General features: G+C 56.9%; 1 protein-coding gene across 1 annotated transcript in view; it reads right to left on the bottom strand.

Annotated features, from left to right (window-relative positions):
- Positions 1–357: 357 nt before the first annotated feature.
- The window catches only part of TNFRSF8 (TNF receptor superfamily member 8), a 33,856-nt gene continuing 23,449 nt past the window's right edge, over positions 358–10,764 (bottom strand). The window contains exons 10-12 of the mRNA XM_026520152.4: positions 8,781–8,806; positions 6,429–6,636; positions 358–2,810 (exon numbers count right to left, since the gene is read on the bottom strand). Coding sequence (XP_026375937.2) covers positions 2,566–2,810; positions 6,429–6,636; positions 8,781–8,806 — 479 coding nt within the window. The 3' untranslated portion in view covers positions 358–2,565. The remainder of the gene's footprint in view (positions 2,811–6,428; positions 6,637–8,780; positions 8,807–10,764) is intronic.

Here is a 10,764-nt window from a genome sequence, read left to right as displayed (position 1 = left end):
AGTCCTGGGGATGGGGTGGGTGAGGCCTGACCACAGCCCTCTATCTCCTTCCTCCACCCCACAGGGGCACCACAGTCAGAGGGGGGAGCCCTGGGCTGGCTGCCTGTGGTGGGGAGCAGGCCCCACACTGGCCCTGAGTTGAGATCAGGGCTGCAGGCTGGGCCCCTCCCAGCTCGGGTCCCAAGTCCAAGGCTTCCATTTACCCCTCAGTCTTCTCCTTGACCCCAAAGCTGGGCATTCACGCTGCTACTTTGGAACTCTTTTCCCAAGCTGCGGGGCAGCTCAGCCCAGCCCAGAGGGAGGGCCACGGGAAGGCCCAGAATCTCTTTCTGCAAATAGCCAAAGGGAGTCTGATGACAAGAAAGGCTTTCTTTTAAATATCCTCAGAGGATAGGTCTTAGACCAGAGAGTGGGAACTACACGGAGGAAGGGTTTGCCTCCGAGAATAAGGAAGAAACTCCAGCAGTAGGAATGGCTGCCCCAGCTCCTAGCAGCCTCCCTCCATGGAGTGTCTGCCGACCTCTGGGTCCCAAGATGCCTCCCACGGAGGGGACTGGTGAGGACATTGTGAGACAAGTCAGTCGACCCTAGGCCCACCGTGGGGGCTACAGAATAGGGGAAGGCTGGCAGCACCAGGAGGGTCTCACTTGGCCCCAGAAGGGCTGGGGGCCAGGCGGGGCACTCGCCTCGACACAGGGCACAGAAGCTGGCTACCTCGGTAGATGGGTGAAGAGGGACCCCCTATCCTGGGGGAGGGTGGGTGAAGAGGGACCCCCGCTGCCCAGACCCTTCCTGCTCAGATGTTCTCAAATACTCTCCAATCTCAAAGATAGTTTCCTGAAAACTTACGAGTGGTATTTTTAAGGGACCTTACAAATTTTCCTAGTATCAAAAGTTTCAGAGGATCGAAGGTTTTGTGAAGGGACTTTAGGCAAGGGAGTGCTTCATTTTGTCCAACATGGGGTCCATATCTTCAAGTCAAGACAGTCAGCGCCCTGCTCAGCGTGGTGGGGCATCCTCCAGCCCCTTCCAGCCAGAGCTCCAGGCACGGTGCACCCACGCTGTCCCTGCACGAGACATCTGGGCAAATACTGTCCACCACATGGCAACGTCCTCAGGTTCCGATGTGAGTCCCTCTCGGTGTCCTAGCCCCTTCTCCTTTCCCCCAAACATCTGAGCAGTTTCAGAAACTACCCTGTGATTCCTGACCCAGCCCCAACTTCCTCCAGAGAGTGAGCACGCTGGTCAGTAAACAGCAGCTTTCCTGGGCCTGGCCTCCAGTGGGTAATTCCAGGGGCCTCCAGGCGGCTGAGACTGAATGCCCTGAGCTGCGGGCAGCCCCGTCATCTGCCCACACGTCCCTCTCCAAGGCCCCTTGTTTGTTTACATGAGTCTGAAAGCCCTGGGGAGAGAAGGCCAGCAGACCCAAGTCGGGACAGCTTTACTCCTTAGCGTGAAATGCAAAAGTCCTCAAGTCCAGACTGGACTACTTGCTTTTCTGAGAATCCAGAATAAGGCAGAATGTCTGGGCGAAACCATGTTGCTTTTTGACATCCGTATCCCAACCACAGGTGCAGAGTGGCTGGAGCGCGAGGGCAGGGCTGGGGTCCCGGGCTCCGTGTGCACGGCAGGTGTGAGGAAGGCGCATCTTCCCAGGACACAGCAGAGGTGCCCACAGTGCAGACAAGGACCCAGGAAGGGCCTAGGGCTCCCCTTCAGTGGGCCCTTCTCCAGGCAGCTGGATGGGCAGGATCTCCGGCTGGGGCGGGGCACTGCAGCTTCTGAGTCTCTGCAGACATCTGGGTCCCAAGATGCCTCCCACGGAGGGGACTGCTGGTGGGGACCTTGTGTGACAAGTCAGTGACGCCAGGCCCCCAGCCCTCCTTGGGGGCTACAGAATAGGGGAGGGCCGGCAGCACCAGGAGGGTCTCACTCGAGCCCTGGCACGGCTGGGGGCCAGGCTGGGCACTCACCTCGACACAGGGCACAGGGCACAGCGCGGTGGCTGTTGCCAAGATGGGGTCAGCCAACGACGCCTCACCCCTTGGCTTCCCTTTTGACTCAGGAGGCGCTGGCTCAGTGCCCACAGGGAGCCCCGTTACAGTAACTGGGGGCTGCCGACATGGTGGCGAGGTCCAGGGGGCATCACTCTTGCAGCCCAGGGGAGAGTAGAAAGCACAGGGGTATGTATCTCACAGCCTCTGCCGCAAGGGAGCTCCAGCCGCGGTGGTGTCCGTCTGATGCTCAGGGCTCTGGGCATCCGCCCACCAGTGCCAGGAGACAAGGTGCCCGGTCTCCGCTGTCCATCTGCCACTCCCACACTCTACCATTCAGATCCGGCCCCTAGCTTGTCTCTCCTGCACAAGCCCGGGCTTCCCAAGGGTCTGGGCTGGGGGGCAGCAGGGTGAGGATGCAACTAGAGACCACCGGAACCCCTGTAGTCCTGGATGCTGGAACCTCAGTTCGGGCCCCATGGGCCTCTGCCACTGGCCTGGTGCCACCAGGGCTACCCTGGTCTCCCAGGGGGCACCCCGCTGCCCTCTCAGCCCCCACCCAGGCCAGGCTTCATTTCTCCGAGACAGTCATGGGCAAGGGGGCCTCCTTTCCTTCCTCTTCTACTGAGAACATGACATCCCCGCAGCTGCCCAGAGGCGGCTCTGTCTCCTGCTCCGGGAAGCGGGGGGCATGGTCCACTTCCAGATCCTCCTCGAACTCGGGCCCCACCAGCGCCACCAGGCCCCGGCCCTCAGGCACCTCGGTCCTCACGGTCCCCACAATCACCGTGTCAGCCTTCATGATGTAGATCTTGTCTGCAAGGCAAAGGGATGGGTGAAGTGAGGGGACCGGGGCCCTAGCTGGACAGGGCGAGAAGGCAGAGGAGGGTCCAAGTTCCAACTCAGTCACTCCTACTGTGTGGCTTCGGGCAGGTGGCACAACCTCTCTGATGCAGAGCCAGCCCCATCCGCCTCACAGGCATCCTGAGGCTTGAAGGACATACAACAGCTAGAAACTGTGTGCCGAGGAGTTAAGGACTGGCCCCCTCGTGGGACAGGCCCCCTCGTGGGACAGGCCCATGATCTTCTCAGCATTTTATGCGGGGATCAGGTAGGAAGGAGAGCACTGCATTGGGAGAGAAAGTGAGCCCTGGGGAGAGAAGGGAGTGACTGCGGCCCCAGTGAGCAGCGGAGGAGGCCAGCGTGCTGGCCACCATCCAGACCCTTCCACACATGACACCCAAGTCCTCACATCACTGCCACACGGTGGACAGTCTATTCTTGTCCCCGTGGACAGATATAAAGAACCTGAAGCCCCCAAAGGTTCAATGACTGGCCCAAAGTCGCCAGGCAGTTAGTAGAAATCTCAGAACACTCCCACCCGACTGGCTGCCCTTACACTCCTGTCCGTGTGCCTCTGTCAGAAACCCGGGGTGACTAACGTGTTCTGGTTTGCCTGGGCTGCTCCAGGTTTTCGTAGTGAATGTCCTGTGGCCTGCGAACCTTTCCTGCTCAGGTAAACCAGACAGTATATCACAGTCTAAGACCCCCAGCCTGTTAATAATGAACAGCAGCCCGTGATCCTTTGCTCAGGGCGGTATTTCTGCATTTACTACTTATTGCCCATCTCCCGCCTGAGGCCTTCGAGGCTCTGCCTGACCCGCGCAGAGTAGGGCTGCTCGTGTGTGTTGCTTGGATGAATCAGCAGCCCGGCCCCTTAGAGGCAGGACTCCCTGCAGTCCTCACCACCATCTGCTGCGGGGAATGGGGGTGCTTCAGAGGCTCAGGGGAGTTAAGTGAGCTGCCCAAGAAGCTGGGAAGTGAGGAGCCTGGCCTTTACTCAGCCCAGCTTCTGACGGCCTTGAGCTCGGGGCAGGGTCCCAGCTCCCAGCAGTTTGTCCCTGGGACTCTCTCTGGAGTCTGAATGAGGAAGCTCAAGAGGGAACTTGAGAGCTAGGGTGGGGCAGGGGCTGGGGATCCCTGCCTCTCTGGGTCACCCAGTTATACCCCTCTGATTCAGGAACACCCAAAAGATCCTTGGGGGCCCTGCACCCAAAACCCCATTGCATAATGCTGGCTTTTCTGTTTTGGTTTTTAACACCTCCAGGAAAGAGGGAAGTATTCAAAATAGCAGCGAGGACTAGAAGAAAGCTGCAAGTGTGGCAAGCTATGGATTGGGTGCCCCTCACACACCCCAAAAGAGAAAGCAGGGCCCCAGGCCCCAGCCACACACCCTCCACCAAGGCCTGCAGGCCCTTTGCCCTGGGAGCCTGAGCAGAGGGGCTAGGAAGAGGCAGGAGCCAGAGAGAGAGGGGACCCTGAGGAGCTAGAGAGGGCACAGAACAGCCAGACAGGGCTAGAGAAGATGAGGCGTAGGGAGCAGGGTGGGAGAGAAGTGGAGGTGGGTTTGTCCAAAGAACCAAAGCCAGGGGCCAGGCTATCCCTCCCTCACATCCCGACTCTATCCCTCATCACAGGGCTGCAATCCCCCGCAAGATAGGAGGAGAAAGGAGGGTCTTTCAGGAGCTGCTTGAACCTTCTACCCCACCCAGGGCTTTAGAATCCAGGGAAGTTATCTTGGTGGGGTGGGAGGTGAAGGGGCTCCCCGTCTGGTGCCCAGGGGCAGAGGGATAAAGCTCAGGCTGCAGTTTGGTCCCCCTGGGGTACTAGACAGGTTCAGTGGGCAGGGGTGCTCCTCTGGGGTGGTGTCAGAAGGACGAAAGGCTCCTGAGCGAACCTCCAAGGTCCTCTCTCCCAACCACCCCGCTTACCAGCGAGGCGAACAGGCCGCTGGAGCAGGCTGCCCACACCGCAGCCGTCCTAGGAGGCTGGGACCTCCCTCCACCCACCCCCGCAGCTCCGGGCACTGCACTCAGCAGACCCAAACATTCAAGTTAGGACATCTTAGGAATTTTAAAGGAGATGGCTTTGGTGGTACTGCCCCAAATAACACTCTTTTTAAATAAAACTTGCTGAAGGCTACCATGCCTTGGTTTCATAAGAGAGACCCTGCCCCACAGAGTTCTATCCACCAACGCCTGCTATAGAAATGTGTAGGACAATTACAGATGCCCCCCTGGTATTATCCCAGCAATGGTTAACCCCCCAGAGAAAACAGAGATGGGGCTCGCTAAGGCCCTGCCCTCAGGGAGCTCACAGCCAGGTGGGAGCGAGGAGGTGGGGAGGCCACAAACACAGTCACAGGGCTGGGGGCTGAGAGTACTGGGTCTGGGGGAGCACATCAGAGGGGCATTTGGTGTACACAGGAGAGTGGAGGGCCAAGAAGACTTCCTGGAAGAGGAGGCAAATAAGCAGGGACCTCAGGACATCAAGAATTGACTAGATTCAAAGGGGGAGTGGCTGTCCCAGGTGAGGAAGCAGCTCCCACAGAGAAGCTCCGAAGGGAGAGAGGGCTCTGTGAACCCTGGAAACTGCCAGTGAGGGGGCGAAGCAGGCGGGAGGGGTCAGGAAGCAGGTGAGTCTCGTGGGGAGGAGGCAGCTTGTGACCAGTGACCAGTCTGAATGCTGGAATAAGAATTCTGGAATTCATCCTGACAGTGACAGGGACCGCCCCCCCGCCCCGGGAGGGTTGAAGCCGGGTGCAGAATGGACAGGCCCGTATTTTGATGGAAACACTCTGAGTGTACCGGGTGGAGAGAAGAGGGAAAGGAGGCAGGGAGGCCTTTGGGAGGCCAACGCGGAAGGTCTGCCTGAGGTGGAGGGCGGCCGCAGTTCGGGAAGGGCTGGCCTCCGTGCCTCTGTGGAGGCCGGTACCGGTGTGGACGAGCCAAAGCGTTCGGAGTCCCGCAGGCGTGGGGTGGGGCCCAGTCCCCACTCTGCCACCCCGCAGCTGTGCGACAGGGAACATCTCTCCCCACACCTACCTCACAGTGCCGCTGCCCCAGGTGTGCAAAGGGGAGGCAGACACTGTCCTCAGAAGCCCATGTGACAACGAGAGAGGACTTCTGCCCAGACAAGTGGCAGGTCTTGTTGTCACTGGCATGTCTCCTCCTGTCCCTGCAAGGCGCTCTTTGCTTTGGGTGGGGGTGGCGTGCACATCTCACTTCAAGGTTGGCGGGCCCCCCCGGGAAGGGGGAGCCCCTCTCCCCCACCTTCACCCCTACCCACCAAGACAACTTCACAAATGCTTGCAATGGCCCTTGGAGAGCAGAATCACTACTACTCCGATTTTACAGAAATTTAAATCAGGCTACCAAGATGGAAGGAGGTGAGCAATACATCTAAGCATGGTCAACTCTCTCACAAAGAGCTGCTCCTACTCACGAGGGCCTGCGGGAGAACCCACGCCTCTTCCTCGCTCGGCCTTCCTGGTCCAGGGTCTCTGGCTCCCGTCGGGGGCCCAGGGTCCGGTGCCCAGCTCCCCCTGCCCCCTCAGCCTTGACCACACCAGCACCCCCAAATCGGCAGACTCACCGATCCTGTTGTTGGTATGCTCCGAGGTCACCCGGGGCTCGGGGAGGTCCCTGGGGGATGAGGGGCTCCCAGCAGCAGGGGGGCTGGCTTCCAGCAGCCGCATGCTCTCTAGGCAGGCTGCCCCGTTGGGGGGGCTCTCCACAGCCGGGGGGCTCATCAAGCCCAGCTCTCCTATGCCCGACTCCACCACCGATATGCTCTTCAGCTGCTGTGGGCACAGAGGGTGTGGATTGATGCAGGGTGCCCCCAACCGCCCGGGAAGCCCCTGTTTGTCACCTCTGTAGACTCCGGTGAGTCCCCCTCTCTTCCTTAAAGCTGCCACACACCACCCACGGCTTCTCGGCTTTGAGAGCCCAATGCCCTGTGTTGAGTTTCAGAAGTCCTGTTGCTTTTAACTTGTACTAAATAACGATAGTAGCCAGCATCCCGTCCAGCGCTTACCATGTGTGTGGCCTTGACACGTGTGAATCGTCCCAACCACCCTATAAAGCAGCTAATGTTAGCACCCTCCCCATTTTACAGTCCAGGAAACTGAGACACAGAGGAGTCAAGTAACTTGCTCAAGTAAGTGTGGGGCCAGCACTTGAACCCTGCACCTCGCTCTGGAAGCCATGCTTATAAGCCCCTGTGGGTAAGTGTGCACTCCAGACCCACCCCAACTCCCCAGCCCTGACTCCTGGGACAGTGGTCGGTTATGATTACACTAATGTATTCTAAAAATAGCCGTGTCTTCAGGAAAATGGTGGTTTCGTTTTTGACTTTGATAGGTAAGTCTGAAGGAGAGGTGGTCTCGTGAAATGTTCTAACACATACATGTACCTTCAGCCTTCAAAATGGAATGAGCTCGAGTGATTCACAAAGTATGTCCACGCAACCCTGACTACCCTTTTACAATCATCTGAAGTCCAAAAGACGGCATTTAAAACAAGTTACTATGGAAACACTGACTCCCATGGCCAAAAAATGTTTGATTATCTCACAAATCATTAAATGCCCTTTTCATGAAATTTCCTGGTATTGTAACAGCCACTTATCTGACCCCAGCATATTTGAATGTGACCTCCCATAATCTGAAACTGAATTCATATTGTGGTTCTGTCTGCTATATTAAAAAATTAAAGGATGGAAACCTTTCTCCATGTATGAATGTTTGAGTTAAAAGAAAGTCACGGAAAAATTGATAAATGGAAAAAAAAAATGGGTGAACCACACACAGCTGAGACCCAGCCACATAGAGTACTTTGTCCTGCCCTGTCCCTCGGCTCTGGAGGGTAACATCCCTTCTCCTACCCCTTCCCCCCGAGGCTGCTCCCAGAGGCTTGACGCAGAGCAGGGTGCCAGGCCCAGCCTGGTGAGGGTGGGGTGTCTGGGCCCCCTCCCTGGTAACTGTAGGTTCAGGGTAAGGTTTGCAAAGCCCCCGGCCCAGCACCTGCACAAGCAAGCTCTTTGTAAAAGGCAGGTGAAGAGGTCCTTCCAGCTCGGGGCAACGGTTCAGGGTACCAGCTTTGAAGCCACACAAACCAGGGTTTAAATCAAACCAGGGTTCGCTGATCTACTTTCCAATTGCGGACCCGCCTCTCCTGTCTGTGCTTGGGTTTCTTCTTTTGTAAAATGGATGACAGTACCAACCTCTGAGTGCTGTCAGGACTACCCACGGTCACTCTGAGAAGCACAAAGCAAGGTGCCCGGCTCACAGTAAGTGCTCCACACGGGATGGCTAAGTTTTTGTTGTTGTTGTTGTTGTTGTTGTTGTTGTTTTGAGAAAGAGAGAGAGAGCATGAGCAGGAGGGGAGGGGCAGAGGGAGAGATAGAGAGAATCCAGAGCAGGCTCCATGCTCAGTGCGGAGCCCGAGGCAGGGCTCGATCTCACGACCGTAAGATCATGATCTGAGCTGAAATCAAGAGTCGGACGCTTCACTGACTAAGCCACTCAGGCGCCCCATGATGGCCAAGTTTTCAAGTATGGATTTGTCATCCCAGCTGTGAGAATGAGAACCACAGGGAGTGAAGGAGAAAGGGGAAATAACCCCACCTGGCACCCAAAGTAGCCAAAACCAAATCCATGGTCTGCCAGGCCCTTCTGGAAGTCCCCGGCAGGGCGAGCCAGGAGCCAAAGACTGCTGAGGGGGTGGGGCTCCCCATCTTCGGCCAGGGCCTGGCCGTGGCCCCACTGTGCTCAGAATACCCCACATGGGGCAGACCCAGCCTGAACTTGCAAGGGGAGCCCACACCCCCGTCACTGTGGGAGGGGAATGACCCACCAGCAGCTCTCAGAACCAGCAGATCTGTTAGTGAAGGAGTCCAATTGAGGGGCAGAAAACCGGGGAGGCAGGGCAAGGAAAGGCTACTTACTGTCGGGTTCCTCCTGGGCCTGGAGTCTGGAAAAAGAAAAAGAGTGGTGACTTCACCAAGGAGGGTCTAGCAGCTGCCTGGTCCTGCTCCAGCCCACGTATGGGTGGCAGCTGACACTTGTCAGGCCCTCAGGCTGGACAACAGTGGACGATCTGGACAACAGTGGACAGTTTCAGAATCCGCGCCCACGCCTGGGCACAGAGGCTCACTTCCCGGCACTCGCCTCGGCAGCAGCTGCGGGACAACTGGGAACCACCTCTCCCCCAGCCACTAAGCCAATCAGGGCACCAGACTCCTTTCCCAGCCCCCCCACCTCACTAGGCACAGGAGAAGTTCAGGAGAGGTTCAGGAGCCGAAGAGGAGGGCTCTGCTGGCTCAGAAGTGGGTCTGTGGCTACTGCCCCTCCCTTGTAGCCCCCGGGGCTAGAGAACCCAGAACTCCCTGGAGCACTGGGTAAAAGCTCGCACTGGGTAAAAGCTCGTGTGGAGGACCTCAAGGCTGGCTGAGAGCAGCTATGACCGATCCTGGGGGCCTTGGCTGAACCCTGCACTGGACACACCCAAAGCCAATCGACCCTGGAGGCCTTTGGTGGGAGTTCAGTTTTCAGTAACATGCGCCTAAAAGAGCTCGTGGGACCACCTTCGAGGAGGACAGCTGCTCACCATCACCCCACTGCCTGCCATTCCCCCCCCCCCCCGCCCCCGCCGGACTCAGCAGGTACTGGCTTATGGATTCCTAGGGTGCAACTTGATCTTCTCATCCCAAACCCCCACCCTCCACGTCAGCGCTTCTCTCCTATCAAATACAGGGCCGGGTCATGGCCAAGCATACGGTGACATTCAACCATGGCCCACGGGCCATCTGAGAAAGCTGCAGATGACACCCAGGCGTCTGGTCTACGATGGGCAAATCAACTCCCAGCATAGACCGCCCTCCGGGGACACACTCCCCTTAGAAGTCCTGAGGAGGCCCTCTTAGAGACTTGGAATATGCTGCTGTTAGGTGTGGGCACCTGACCAGAGAAATCTGCTCTGAAAATGCCAGTGAGCTGAGTCATCTCCAGAACATTCTGACATCAGCAGCTCTGGGAACCACCAGCCCAGAATCCTAGATGAAACACTCACTGGAGGCCAACCAACTGCGATACTACCAACATGACAGGAGGTCTGAATGTGCTGTGTAGACACTCGGTCGGTTCGGGGGTACACTCACGTGTGCCTTCTAAGTGACTACCAGCAACATAAGAAGCGTCTAAAGAGGAAATGAACCAGAATGATGGTCAAAAGAAGAACATGTAAAAAATGACACAATTCTGGATTCTTTCTTCCTCTTCTTCTTCTTTTTAATTTTTTTTATACAGAGAGAGAGAAAGAGCATGAGGGCTGGGGGAGGGGCAGAGGGAGAGAGAGAATCTTAAGCAGGCTCCATGCCCAGCACAGAGCCCGACACGGGGCTCGATCTCACAGCCCTGAGATCATGAACCAAGCTGAAATCAAGAGTCAGATGCTTCACCGACGGAGCCACCCAGACACCCCTTCTGGAGTCTTGATTTAACAAATGTTAAAGTCTCCTTCGTCTGTTCCCAACAAAGTGGTCACCTGGAGAGGCTGCGCTCATTTCCGCTGGGTGGCCACTGTCTGCTCCCCAAGCCACTGCTTTGAGAAACACTTCTGACCTGAGGCACATTCTTTTAAATGATGTCACCAAAGCCTAATCTTTGTCCTTTGAGAGCAATGTTGACTTCTGTAAACAGCCAGCTATGATCTGGGTGGCCAGGGGGAAAGAGTGTGACAAAGTAACAAGATAAAATAATATAAATAAAAGTGATAAACCTCAGTCTTAGAGAGGATGTGGGTAAAAAGGAACACGGCGGCTCATGCCCTGTGAACTGGTTCCATGTTTCTCAAGAGCCATCTGGCAGGGAAATCCTCACACCCTTTGACCCAGTAATCCCTCGTCAGGGACACACCCTCAGGAAATAACC

This window comes from Ursus arctos, unplaced genomic scaffold, assembly GCF_023065955.2.
Source record: "Ursus arctos isolate Adak ecotype North America unplaced genomic scaffold, UrsArc2.0 scaffold_32, whole genome shotgun sequence".
NCBI classification, from domain to species: Eukaryota; Metazoa; Chordata; class Mammalia; order Carnivora; family Ursidae; genus Ursus; species Ursus arctos.
This window is presented reverse-complemented; position numbering and strand designations above follow the sequence as displayed.